The 14,925-nt window shown below is 49.4% G+C and overlaps 1 protein-coding gene across 1 annotated transcript in view; it reads right to left on the bottom strand.

Annotated features, from left to right (window-relative positions):
• CACNA1B (calcium voltage-gated channel subunit alpha1 B) overlaps positions 1-14,925 on the bottom strand; it is an 856,833-nt gene that overhangs the window by 92,025 nt on the left and 749,883 nt on the right. The window contains exon 36 of the mRNA XM_069241492.1: positions 6,733-6,860. Coding sequence (XP_069097593.1) covers positions 6,733-6,860 — 128 coding nt within the window. The remainder of the gene's footprint in view (positions 1-6,732; positions 6,861-14,925) is intronic.

Raw genomic sequence — 14,925 nt, 5'->3', positions numbered from 1 at the left:
GACATGTACTGTTAAGTTTTACATGTCCTGGAAGTGAAAAACACCCAAATTCATTTATCACTACTGTGAAGCCTGCTCCTCTCATATGCCAGCATTAGAAACTCCCTTATATACTTTTAAGTGGTAATTTCTGATCTGAGAGGAGGGTCATTGTCATGTTTGGTAGGGTTGGATTGGTAGTGAGAAATCCTACTTACAGGTAAAGTTGGATTCTACATTACTGTAGGAAAGTACCCTCTTTCTTGGCATGGTTACCCCCATTTTCTGCCTGTTGTCAGTGTGATTGACTGTGTTGCTGGGATCCTGCTAACCAGGACCACAGTGATTATGCTCTTTCCCCTTTAAACTTGGTTACTTTCATTCTACATCTGGTATACTGGAGCCCCCATGTAAGTCCCTAGTATATGGTACCCAGGGCATTGGGTTACCAGGGGATCCCCATGGGCTGCAGCATGTATTATGCCACCCATGGGGAGCCCATGCAAAGTGTATCTGCAGGCCTGCCATTGCGGCCTGCATGAAAGGGTGCATGCACACTTTTCACTACAGGTCACTCCACCAGGTCACTGTAAGTCACCCCTAAGGCAGGCCCTTCTAGCCCATAGGGCAGGGTGCAAGCACCTGTGTGTGAGGGCACCCCTATACTAACAGAGGTGCCCCCATGAATGCCAGTTCCATTTTCCAGGAGTTTGTGAGTGCGGGGATGCCATTTTATGCGTGTACTGGACAAAGGTCATTACCTATGTCCAGCTACATAATGGTAACTCCAAACCTAGGCATGTTTGCTATCAAACATGTCAGAATCATACCCCAATACTGTTGCCAGTATTGGAGGTATGATTCTGTGCACTCTGGGGTCTTCCCAGAGGACCCCCAGCATTGCTCCTACCACCCTCTGGGGTTTTCTGGGCAGCCCAAGCTGCTGCCTTCCCTCAGACAGGTTTCTGCCCTCCTGCTGCTTAAACAGCTCAAGCCCAGGAAGGCTAACAAAGGATTTCCTTTGGGAGAGGGGATAACACCATTCTCCCATTAGAAATAGGTGTTACATGCTTGGGAGGGGTAGCTTCCCCAAGCCACTGGTATGCTTTGAAGAGCACATTTGGTGCCCTCCATGCATAAACCAGTCTACACCGGTTAGGGACGTCCAGTCCCTGCTATGGCATGAAACTGGACAATGGAAAGGGGAGTGACTACTCCCCTGTCCCTCACCACCCCAGGGGTCGTGCTCAGAGCTCCTCCAGAGAGTCCCTGGGTTCTGTCACCTTAAATCCAAAGTTGGCAGGGACCTCTGGGAGCATCTGAGTGTCCACGTCAGGCAGGTGACGTCAGAGACCCCTCCTGATAGGTGGTCACCTGGTTAGGTGACCAATCCCCCTTTCCGGGCTATTTAGGGGTCTCTCTCTTGGGTGGGTCCTCAGATTTGGCTTGCAAGATTTCTGCAGGAATCCTCTGCAACCTTTACTTCAACTTCTAGCCACTGGAACCACGACTGGACCCTCCAGGAACCAACATTCTGCATCCATGACGAAGACTCTGCTTGCAACATTGTTTCCACTTCTCCTTCCATTTCCCCAGGTGTGCATCCTCTCAACGTGGCAATTCTTCAGTCTGCATGAGAAGGAAGAAGGATTCTCCCTTGGAGTGAAGGAATCACTCCCCTGCATCCGCAAGCACCAATTGCAACAACAACCGGCTGCGTGGATCTCCTCTCATCCCGAGTTGCATGGATCCTGCACCAGGGGTGGTGGTCCGGAGTAGTCCTCTTGGTCCTCTCTGCCAGCTGTCAAACTTTGGTGGAGCCGAGCTCTTGCCTTCCCATGCAGGACAGTACTCCTGTGCACTGCATCTCTTGCAGCTACGAAGGCTTGTTTGCATCTCCTCCAAGAGATCTTCAGGCTCCGTTTAGCCTCAGCCCCCAGCACTCCTTCCTGTGACTCACAGCCCTGTGGCATGCTTCTCCTGTGGTATGGGACCCTTTTACAGTTGTGCTGCGTGGACTCCTCTCGACTCATAGTTCCTCGTCCAGTGGGTCTCCTGTGGGGGCTGACTCTTCCTCTGTCGACTCTCTGCCTTGCTGAGGTTCCCCATAGGACTCCTCCCGTGGGTTGAGTCCTCCTGGACCTTGCTGGTCACCAGCAACTCCACTTTTGCTTCACTTCGACTTCTGCCTTTGCCCAGGCTTGTTGGTGGCTTTCTCATGCCACTGACTGACTGCAATCATCCATCCCGTGTGGGTCGTCAACAGCATCCTCTAGGAACTCTTCACCTGCTCCCTGGCTGCATTCTTGACTGACTTCCTCCTACCGTCAACTAACCCCTGCAACCACAGCTGGGTGTGTAGTAGCTCCAGGCTCCCCCTGGACTCTTCTATGACTTCTGGACTTGATACCCTTCTTCCAAAGTTCTTCCTCTTCAGGAATCCACCGCTGGTTTCTTGCAGTCTTGTCTGGGTGTTGCATTTTCTACTTTTCCTTCCTTTTGGGTGGTTTGAGGAAACTCCAGTAACTTACTCCTTTCTTCCTGGTTGCTGGGGGGAGGCACTGTGGTACTTACCTGTGGGGTTTCCTGGTTTCCCTAGCACCCCTCTACATTCACATTCCATTTCTTTAGTGTATGATTTGGGCTCCCCTTAGGGTCACTATTTTCTATTTGCATTTGCACTATTTTTTATCACTTTTTATGCCTATTACTGATTACTAGTGTACATATCTAGTGTGTTACTTTCGTCCTATTGGAGGATTTCCTCTCTAGTACTTTTTTGCAATTGTGTACCTTTATTTTTGTAACAGTGTTTTCTTTCATGTGTGTAAATGCTGTGTGACTACAGTGGTATTTCATGAGCTTCGCATGTCTCCTAGATAAGCCTTGACTGCTCATCCACAGCTACCCCTAGAGAGCCTGGCTTCTAGACACTGCCTACACTACACTAATAGGGGATACCTGGACCTAGTATAAGGTGTAAGTACCTCAGGTACCCACCACACAGCAGGCCAGCTTCCTACAACTACTATTTCAGAAATGCCACTTTTAGAAGGTAGGCATTGCTATGCACATACTGCCATCTGTGCCTTACAGGCTGTCTCCAATCCACATCTCATCTGTGCCTGTTGACAGCTCCCCTTGTGCAATCCACCCAGAGAGCCATAAACACAGGACACTCAGCTGCATCTGCATTCAGCTGCATACATATGGGTTTACCTGGGCAGGAAGGGTGGAGGGGCACTCACTTACACTCCAAAGGTCAGTGGCCTGACCTCACACAAAGGACTGATGACCCCCCACAGGGCTCCTGGCAGACAGGGCTGGGTTGAAAGGGGAACTTGTGCACTTCAAACCACTCTTTGAAGTTGCCTCCACTTCAAAGGCACTTTTGGGTGTATATACTGGGTCTGTGACTCCAACAAATCTTCTGGACCCACAACTGGACCCTCTCAGAGGGGCTGCCCAAAGGACTTGTCAGGACTGGCTTGCTGGAAGGACTCTGCCTGATGACCCCTGACTCTGCTGGAAGACTCTGCCTTCCTCCACAAGTGCTCTCCAAGGGCTTGGGTTGAGCGTGCCTCCTGTTCTGAGGTCTCAGAGCTATTGAAGACTTCACCACAGGGAAGAAAATCCAGTGCATCGGAAAATCGATGCAACACCTGCAAAATTTGATGCAACGACTGCCAGATCAACACAGCGCCTGTCTCACGGCTGAAAAATCACTGCATCACCTGGCAAATCGAAGCAGAGCCTGTTGCCGCTTCTCAACTTGTTATGGGTTTTCCACGCATCATCCCTGGGTGCCAAAGTATCCCCGTATCGCAGTGAGGAATCAAGGCTGAACCCCTGGAAACCAATGCATCACCTTGCAGCGTGGAAAGAAACAACGCATTGCCTTTGCCGCACCTGAAAAATCGACACATCGCTGTAGTTTTTGACACAACTCCTACTCTGCGGTCCCTCTGCATCATTATTTTTAACACATCCCAGGTACTGTGTGTCAAAAGGATACAGCCACTGACTCTTAAGGACTGAGACTCATCTAAACCTTTAAAAAGTGATATCTTGAATTGTGCATATTGGATTTAAAGCTTTTAAGAATAAGAGTCATGACCAGCTATTTAAGGGCAGCCCTAAGGTTCGGGTTGGGCTGTATTCCTTCCTCATACAGCTGTGCAAGTGATGTATCCTGTTAAACAACGGTAGACTTCAGTCTAAACCCTTTAAGGGGAAGGGCCTCATAGGCATCCCTTATCTTCTCCTTGAGGGGTCGGCAGCAGTCCTGACTATGCCTACAGACCTGTACAGGAGTGATCATGAGGAGGTAGCAACAAGTCTATGTCCTTTCTTTATCAAGCATGGGAGGAAGCATTTTAGGAGGATTGGAAACTAGTGATTACTAGACAGGGATAGACAATAAGGGTTGCTCCGCTTCATTGCTGACAGGTCCTCGCCTGTTTCTAACCCCTTCCAACCTGAGCACAAAGGATGGGTTTTCAGTTTCTAATCACCCATAAGTTTTTATTAAACCATAGGACAGCCTGTTCTTTATTTACACTTTACTAGACTTGGCTAGCCAGGAGACAAGGTATACCAAGCTGACCGAATCCTTAACGAGAGAGCTGCAGAGGTCCCAGGCCACAGACAAGGAATGGATCCAGGTGCCGGTGGACATGGATGATATCTTGGCCATCGGTTACTGAAAGGCTCTGTACTGGTTCCTTCAGTATATTGCTCATGCATTACGAATGGTGGCTGCATCTTTTTTGTCTCCCTGCAATGTGCCTATATCTTCATAGTGCCATGATTTTGTTTACACCTGGTTCCCCTGGTCCAGCACCTGCTGCAACATTGAGCACTGTGGGTGAATGCTAACAGGATTATTGCCTGGTTATTTTCTGCCTCCCCAAACTAATAATGACTAAGGCCAGCGGGCATTGATATAGGGCTACAGTTAGGGCCAGATATACTTAGGGATTTTGGCCACCATCATAGAGTCACTGATCCTCCTACTGGCTGTCCACCTATCTCTGCACACTTTTTCTGACTCGTTCCTCAGGGGTCAGGTAGTGGTGGCTCCAATCCAGCTGGTGGTAGCTGCATAGAGACTGCAGTAGCTACCACCAGCATCCATGGCAAATACAGAATAGGGCTAGCATCTAGAGGGCCAAGAAAGCCAACCTTTGAGGGGCTATCTACAGCCGTTAGGGACTAACCGCCATCTCATTTTATATTCCTAAAAGATACTACCTAACAATTCCCTTCTATGACAGTAAAGTAAAATATCTCACATTGAAGGTATGTTATCTGCCGATGGTGACAATGCCTTGCTGGGTAGGTGTGCTGTTCTGGTTTATCCCCATAGGCTGGGTCTGCATTCAACGTAGGGATTGTCTCAGAGGTTGCTTTGGGCTTCCATGCAAGTCAGGAGGTTACTCTACCATACCTTCCATGAGCCCTCGTCATGAGACAATTCCAGAATCCACCTTCTGGATGTCATACTGTAAAGCTGGGATGTGCAGCTGCTTAAGACCATTGTAAAAGTGTGCTGTGAATTTTGGTGTTGATAGGCCCTGCAAGAGTTTTGCATCTCCGGTCTGAGCATGTGGATTAAAATGGTAATGTCCTTGTCCAATGAAATGAAAAAAATGGAGATTGTCACTTCACAGCAGATTGCCTCGAGGGATGGCCGCATCCTGAAAGGAGGGTTTGAACTCTGTCAGACATATGTGCAGCAGTATTTGACATACTCTCTTGCCTTTTGTATCCTACTGCCAACTGCACAGGAATGTTAAGAGGCTTTGGCATCATTTAGAATATGACAGAGTGGGAGCACCACTATAAATTAGTGGAAGTCCCAACCCACTAAACATACAGTTTCCAAGGGCTAGTTAGGGTTAAGGGAAAGCACCAGGTTCACACCAGCAGATCCTCTACTGGCCCTGTCTTTTTAAGTCTTTGACATGGCGAACCACCTACCAAATGGTCACCAGGTCACAGTGATGTTCACCCCACATTGTCAATAGTTAACCGTGTTGGTGTCCACCATGCGATGCTTGTAAGACACAGTAAGGGAAAATAAAGAGTGGCCTCCATGAGAAGGAAGAAAACTCCCTAGTTGTCAGGGCCATATGTTTTTGGTTGACAGAAAACAAACCTTTGCTTTGGGAAGTAGTATTTTTGAAACACGAAAAGTTTTCTGTGCAAGCACTTTAAACATGGCACCCGCTCGGCAAACCTGCAGTACTGTAAAGAGAGCTGCTGCAGCACAGCTTCCTTCACAGCTAGGCGATCCACATCAAGCATGGGGAGATCTCTAAAGAGGATGTACAGCCCTCCCCCAGGTGGGCTTAGGTCATTGGAGCAGCAAACCATATTCCAGAGTCTAAATGACCCCCTTTACTTCCAGAGTTCTGTCTACTCTGCTACAGACATGATTTAGATCTAACCTACTGTTTGGTTTGCTATTAATATCGATGTGCATTATACAGCTTCAATGTGCATATTTAAAAGGTAGATCATTGGATCAGGAAGATGGCATGTGTCTTACGTAAATCGGCATAAAAGTTAGGAGTGGCACGAAGGGTGGGAGCCCTGGGTTACCATCCTGCTGTCCCAGAGTAGTGCAGTCTCAAAAGCAGTTTTGCCTTGATTTTGATTCTCGTACAGTTCGGCCTTTAAACCTCTGCTCCCCTCGCCCACCCTCTGTCACTGTAAGACCAACACCTTCAGTGCATATTTTCTACGTACCAGGCTGCAGGGTCATACTCTGCCCAAACTCGGATAAATTCATCAAGATGATGAGGACCCAGGATGGACGAATCGCGAGTCAGATACTCAAAATTGTCCATGATGACAGCAACAAAGAGATTCAGCATCTGCAGAGACATAAGCAGAGAGAGGACATGTGAAGTGTGCATAGTGACCTGCCGGCATGGAGGTGCCCTTGGCATTTTGATATCTAGCATCCCGGGTGTTTGGGAGACCAGAGCACCAGACCTTGGGGTAAAAAATGTCACAGGATGTTGTGTACACAGCCAGCTGTGTGTGCTCACATGCTTTGGTGACGACATGACTTTCAAGCAAGGTAGTGAGCACAGTGTTGAGTAACAAAACACAGGTAGACAGCTGGATAACATAAAATGCTCTTGGTGCCACTAATTTAGTTTCCAGTCTTAAGTGCTGCAATGTTTGTTGCATTATGAAATGCACATAACTTATTATTGTTTGGGCACATGTTATATTTAGGTCTTGAAGATGTCTTCACGACCTACTGTTACCAGTTCTTTACAATATAATTTGAGCAGGGTTTGCTTAATTCAGGGGGCATATTTCACTCTCATCCCAAGCCACTGGCTGTTTAATGAATGATTCTGCCTCCTGCGCTTCTGTTGGGTTGCATGAGGGACTATTTTACATCTCAAAAGTACGCTGAATCATGTCTCATTATATTCTTTGTCTCATAGTTTGCATTCAAAATTGACACAATTATTTTATGTGGGGTTTTTCACAGTCACAGATGTTTAAAAATAATTTAGTTAGAACTCAAAATGTAAACAACATATATTCGCCTTACTTATGCTTGTTCAAAGGTGTTTACCTTCTGCTACACTATAGCTTTGTGATGCACAGTTCAACAAAACAGTAACATTTTGGCATATACATAACACATGATATGCTGAATTGGAACACTTATAACACATTTTTGAAAAATATTATATGTGTATAAACAGTTGGTGCCAATAAGAGGCAGCTTACTTGCAGACCTGAGGCCCTACATTTATCTTTAAAGTGCAGCCCTCACATTGTTATGATGGAACAGGGGAAAGGCAGAAACCAGACCATCTGAAAGAGTAGTTCTCCATAGCATGTGTTTTTAAAGTGACTTGTTTTAGGAGAGAGGCTTTAAACAGGCAATGGCTGAGAAGGGAACTTCGCTAAAAGCTCACCAGATCTTTATTTATGTATTTATGTATAGTTCCTTCTTGCGCTTACTTCAGTTAGTAGAAAATGTTTGATTTTCCTTCACACTTCCTTAATGTTGCAAAGAGGGGAATAATGTGAAAAATCGGGTAAACCCTAAAATACAATAAAAGGGGTGTCGCCCAGAACATTACAAGGGGACCCTTCCTTCTCCACTACCGTGATTACTCACATCTATACTCTGTAATCACTAGCAAGTAAATATTTTCCGCCGCTTCGACTGCTCCTGAACTGAGGTCAACCAAGCCTGGCCATCATCTTCATTAAATTAAAATGGGAATTTCTTAACACTTCATGTCCTGTAGTTGGTTTTGATCCAGGCATTTTTCATGCCCATTTTACTTTACATGTGATATTTACAGCTATTAAGTGTTGTGCAATCTTTGCCTACACCAGGTATTCACAAACCTCTCGTGCCCTGCATGCTCAGGCGAGGATGCTGTTTTTGTGTTTTGGGTAGCTCGAGATGGGCATGGTTTTAGCACAGTGGGTGGGCCCGTGACTGCATCCTGCAAGCATGTAGTAGCCACACTGATTGGCTACATCTTAGGTGAATGGGGCAGGCTCAGCAAACCCTCCCCTCTGCCCCACAATAGTAGAGCGATGTATCACTGAGTTACAGTAAAATGTGACGCAAATCATTTTATGCTAAAGAATCACTGCAAAATGGAGACTCGGAACACTCTGCTGTGTCACCTCGCAGCACAAATGACGTAACCAGAAAGTTAACACAATTTCAACACATGAATACAAGAACAAAACAATGACAAAACTTAGTTGACAAAAATAAAAATACAAAGAAATCATGGCAACAGTTATACTGATTTTATGAATAATCTTAATAATAATCATGGCAATTTTAATACATTTGCGAGGCTCTCGTCAGTATTATTGTTATAAGTGTGACAATAAGCTTTATCACTATTAGTATACAATGTAAAAAAACAAACAGTACAATAGCACGTCTAATGAAAAAACTATATGAAACCAAAATATTAAATGTCATTGCTGCTTTCTGTAAGGAACCTGCTGAGGCACATGAGCTGTTCCCAAAGCACACCATATTCTCTCCTGCCCTTCCCAGACGACCACCTAATAGCCATTCTTACCATTGGGTTATGTGTACTCTGTGTCATAATGCATTCCGATTAATGCTTGGGTGAGGCACTTAGGTCCTATTTATATGTTGGCAGTAAGTATATTCCGTCGCAACGCAGTATTCTTACTCCCAACGTAATTGTCTGCCTGCCGAATTTAAAAGCGGGTGGACCAGAGTTTGGAGACCGCAGAGATTACTCTGTCTCTGCTGCGGAAAAGTGGCAGTAGGAAAATACCACTGTTGGCATGGTTACCCCCTCACTTTTTGCCTAGTGTTGATGCCAGCTTTGATTGGAAGTGTTCTGGGACCCTTCTAACCAGGCCCCAGCACCAGTGTTCTTTCCCAAAACTGTACCTTTGTTTACCCAATTGGCACAGCCCTGGCACACAGTTAAGACCCCTGTAAAAGGTACCCCTGGTACCAAGGGCCCTATGGCCAGGGAAGTTCCAAAAAGGGCTAAAGCATGTATTATGCCACCCCACTGGACCCCTCACTCAGTACATGCACACTGCCTTGCAGCTTGTGTGTGCTGGTGGGGAGAAAAGACAAAGTCGACATGGCACTCCCCTCAGAGTGCCATGTCCCTCAGAGTGCCATGCCCACAAACCAATGCCTGTTTCATAGGTAAGTGACCCTTCTAGGAGGCCTGACAGCCCTAAGGCAGGGTGCACTATACCACAGGTGAGGGCATAGCTGCATGAGCACTATGCCCCTACAGTGTCTAAGTCGATTGTTAGACATTGTAAGTGCAGGGTAGCCATACTGAGTATATGGTCTGGGAGTTCGTCATTACGAACTCCACAGCACCATAATGGCTACACTGAATACTGGGAAGTTTGGTATCAAACTTCTCAGCACAATAAACCCACTCTTGTGCCAGTGTGGGATTTATCAATAAATGCACACAGAAGGCATCTTAGAGATGCCCCCTGTATGTCAGCCAGCCTGGTAGTGTAGGACTGACCAGTCTATGCCAGCCTTCCACTACCAGATGAGTTTCTGAAAACATGGGGTGAGTGCCTTTGTGCACTCTGTGGTCAGAAACAAAGCCTGTCCTGGGTGGAGATGCTTCACACCTTCCCCTGCAGGTACTCAAAGGCTCAGGCCTGGTGTTACAGTGCCCCAGCGCACTCCAGCCAGTGGAGATGTCCGCCCCAACGGACGAGGCCCCACTTTTGGCGGCAAGTGCAGAGGGATAATGAGAAAAACAAGGAGGAGTCACCTTCCCAGCCAGGGCCACCCCTAAGGTGTCCAGAGCTGAAGTGACCCCCTCCTTGAGAAATCCTCCATCTTGCTTTGGAGGATTAGGACCAATAGGGATAGGGATGTGCCCCCCCCCCAGAGGGAGTGGGCACAAGGAGGGTGTAGCCACCCTCCGGGACAGTAGCCAGTGGCTACTGAACCCGGACCCTAACACACCCTTAAATTTAGTATTTAGGGGCGACCCTGAACCCAGCTCTTCAGATTCGTGATGACCTCAAGAAAAGAAGGACTGCTGAGCTGAAAACCCTGCAGAGAAGAGAAGGAGACAACAACTGACTTGGTCCGAAGCCCTACTGGCCCGTCTCCTGGATGAAAAAGCTGCAAAAGAAGAAGAAATGCGTTCTGCAGGACCAGCGACCCCTGAAAAGCCTCCAGGGGACTGCCTGCATCACCAAGGACCGAGAAACTCCAGTGGACAGCGGACCTGTCCAACAAGAAGAAAAAGCAACCATCTTTAAAGGGACTCCCACCTCACTCCAGAAGCCTGAGTCCAAAACCACTCTGCACCCGATGCCCACAGCGCGTGTCTAGGTGGCCCAACTACCAAGAGAGGATCCCCAGGCTATTCCGACCGAGTGTCCACCCTGGGCTGACCTCACCACTCCTCCACGACGGCGCCTGCAGAGGGAACCCCGAAGATCCCCCTGACTGCGAGTGCCCAGGACGAAGATATCCGACACCTGGAAAAACACTGCACCCGCAGGCCCCAGACTCGAGAGAAACCAATGCAGAGGTGACCAGCAGGCGGCCCTCCTCCCTGACGCCTAAGTTACCCCCGATTCCGCCCATTGAGTTCCACTGGGAACCCGACCCCGTTTGCACCCTTCACCCGGCCACCCCAGTGCCACTGACGGTGCATGTTTGGTGCCTACTTGGGGCCCCCTAGTGCTCCTCCAACCCCCCTGGTCTGACCTCTGAGAACATGGGTACTTACCTGCAAGCAGCCCGGAACCGGAGTGCCTCTGTCTCCATAGAGGCCCACGTTATTTTGGCTCCTGTTTGACCTCTGCACCTTACCGGCCCTGTGTTGCTGGTGCTGGGTGTTTGGGGTGATCTTGAACCCCCAACGGTGGGCTACCTATGCCCCAGAGACTGAACCTGTAAGTTTGTTACTTACTTCAAGAACAGTACTTTACTTACCTCCCCCAGGAACTGTTGAAAATTGCAGTGTCCACTTTTAAAATAGCTTTTGGCCATTTTAAAGAAAACTGTGTACATTGTTGATTCCATTCAAAGTTCTAAGTATTACTATGCAAAGTACCATTCATTTAATGTACGTACCTGCTAAATGAATGTTGTGGTTTTACAAATAAATTAACAAAATATATTTTTCTATATAAAAACCTATTGGTCTTGAGTTAAGTCATTGAGGGCCTGATTTTGACCCTGGCGGACGGCGGAGGCCGTCCGCCAAGGTACCGCCGCTGAATGACCGCACCGCGGTCAAAAGACCGCGGCGGCCATTTAGACATTTCCTCTGGGCCGGCGGGCGCTCTCCAAAAGAGCGCCCGCCGGCCCAGAGGAAATGCCCCTGCAACGAGGACGCCGGCTCAGAATTGAGCCGGCGTAGTTGCAGGGGTGCGACGGGTGCAGTTTGCACCCGTCGCGTATTTCAGTGTCTGCTTAGCAGACACTGAAATACTTTGCGGGGCCCTCTTACGGGGGCCCCTGCTGTGCCCATGCCATTGGCATGGGCACGCAGGGGCCCCCAGGGGCCCCGCGGCACCCCCTACCGCCATCCTGTTCCTGGCGGTCGAACCGCCAGGAACAGGATGGCGGTAGGGGGTGTCAGAATCCCCCATGGCGGCGCAGCAAGCTGCGCCGCCATGGGGGATTCTAAGGGCAGCGGTAAACCGGCGGGAGACCGCCGGTTTGCCTCTTCTGACCGCGGCTGAACCACCGCGGTCAGAATGCCCTGCAGGGAACCGCCGGCCTGTCGGCGGTGCTCCCGCCGACCCTTGCCCCGGCTTAAGACCGCCGGGGTCAGAATGACCCCCTGAGTGTGTGTTTTCACTTATTGTTTGTGTGTGTACAACAAATGCTTAACACTACCATCTGATAAGCCTAACTACTCGACCACACTACCACAAATAGGGCATTAGTATTATCTATTATTGCCTCTGTCAAGCCTCTTGGGGAGCCCCCTAGACTCTGTGCACACTATGGGGGTCATTACAACATTGGTGGTAAAAGCCGCTTACCACCGTGCAGAAGACCGCCAATACACCGCCGCGGAATTCCGCCACAGCTATTATGACCCACAGCTCGGAATCCGCCGAAATTCAGACACCCACACAAGTCCGCCACACCAAAGGTCAGTGATAAACTGGCGAAAACAAAACCTCCACCGTCACGCCAACAGAAACACGCCCATGCTATCACGACCCACAAATCCACGCGGCGGTCTTTCAACCGCAGTATTCCATTGGCGGTACCCACCGCCGCGCTCAAAATACACACACATCTCCAAAACACCGCCACATTGGACAATTCGAATTACACACACCTGAGACACATACAAACACCACTCCCACACACTCAATACAATATAAAACACACCCCCACATCACCCACAAACCACTACAACCAAAAATTAGAGACGAAGGCGACAGAGAGATAGCACAGCAATAGATAACCCCACCACACAGAGGCACACAACACCATCACCCATACAACATCCACGCACAAAACACCCCACATCACCACACTCATCAACACACACACCACCCCACACATCACCTACACCACCCCATGTCACGCCAAAGACACTCCAGGTTTTCCGTGGAGGAGCTCAGGGTCATGGTGGAGGAAATCCTACGGGTAGAGCCACAGCTATTTGGAGCACAGGTGCAGCACACCTCCATAGCCAGGAAGGTGGAGCTATGGCGAAGAATCGTCGACAGGGTCAACGCTGTCAAATCGGGAGGACATCAGGAAGAGGTGGAACGACCTACGGGGGAAGGTGCGTTCAGTGGTCTCCAGGCACAACATCGCGATTCAGCTGACTGGCGGCAGACCCCCACCGCCTCCCCCACAACTAACAACATGGGAGGAGAAGGTCTTGAGCATCATGCATCCAGAGGGCCTCGGAGGAGTTGGTGGAGGAATGGACACTGGTAAATCAAATCTTAACTATCATATCCCCCACCCTACCTGCATGCTATCACACACCCCCACCCTCACCCCCTCCCCTATCACTCCAACTCCTCACTAATGTACTAATAACACAAACCACACATCCCAACACCAAGCCCTGCATGACACAACTAAGCATGGACACCCAGCACTAAGGCATGCTCACTGCACGTACCCATAACAACCCCCCAACCATCATCATACAAGCCCCCACACAGGAATGCTTGCACTGGGGTACACGCACACCCACCCATTGCACACCATGACACACACACATGCAATAATCATGCTCTTATACCCCTGCAGGACCACTACGTAACGTCACCACACAGGAGGGTCCAGACAGCTCCACCCCACCCACAGAAGAGGCCCACAGTGACGACAGCAGCTCTGGCCAACTGGATCCAGATGACCAGCCCGGACCATCGTGGGCCTCGGGACAGTCGGTTCCCCTTGCACAGTCACAGCCCAACACTGACCTTCCACCGTCTGGTAACACCAGCACAGCACCCACCCAGCAGGCCCATACCTCCGTACCCAGGACACGTCAATCAGCGGTGTGTCCACCACTACAGGGAACCCAGGGTACCCACCACCCCAACAACAACAGGGACCTGGGGGCAGTGGTAGTGGGCACACGGTCCAGAGGACGGAGGCACAGGAACACAGGGGAACTGGGAGGGCTGCTGTGCAACAGGGGTCGGACAGGCCAAGGGAACCCACTCTCCACGAGGCCCTCTCCTCCATCATGGGAGCATACCACCACTCCCAGGAGACCATGCCTACGGTCCTGGCCAAGTTTCAGGAGATCCAGCGCCTGCAGGACGAACAGTATTTGGGGTTCAGGGATGAGCTCAGAACCATCAGCTCCGCCCTGGGCACCATCGTAAGGGTGCTGAAGGACATACAAAAGACCATGAGGGACACTGTGGCGCTCCAAGGGGCCCCTGACACTAGCATGGACGTTGAACTGCCCACCACCTCCGCCGGCGCTAGTGGACAGGACGCCCCGCCACAGGACCACCACACCAGCACCCCACCCCCTGCAGACGGACAACCACCCTGCAAGCGGTCCCTGAGATCCAGGAACAGGACAGAGCAAGATGGCAAGACCCCCGCCAGGAAATGAGACCACCCTGATTGTCCTCACACTGTCTCACTTTGTTACCCTGTCCAGATTGGAACTGCCCCAGCTCCACTTCCTATGCCCATATGGGCAGTGCACCTGTGTGACTAATAGACTGGACTCTGCCATGGACATTCCTCCACCATCACCCATGTTCAATTTTGCCACCCCCTCCAATAATTAGCACCTCAATAAACACCCTTGAACCACAAAACAATCTGGAGTCAGTCTGTGATTTTGAAAATGTGTATTAGCAATGACAGTGACAAAATGCGTTTTCAAATGTAATGCCAACATACCTATGTCACACATCACAAGTCCATGAAGGATGCAAGCA

Source organism: Pleurodeles waltl, chromosome 6 (genome assembly GCF_031143425.1).
Source record: "Pleurodeles waltl isolate 20211129_DDA chromosome 6, aPleWal1.hap1.20221129, whole genome shotgun sequence".
Lineage (NCBI taxonomy): Eukaryota > Metazoa > Chordata > Amphibia > Caudata > Salamandridae > Pleurodeles > Pleurodeles waltl.
Note: the sequence above shows the minus strand (reverse complement) of the source record. Positions and strands in the feature narration are given on the sequence as shown.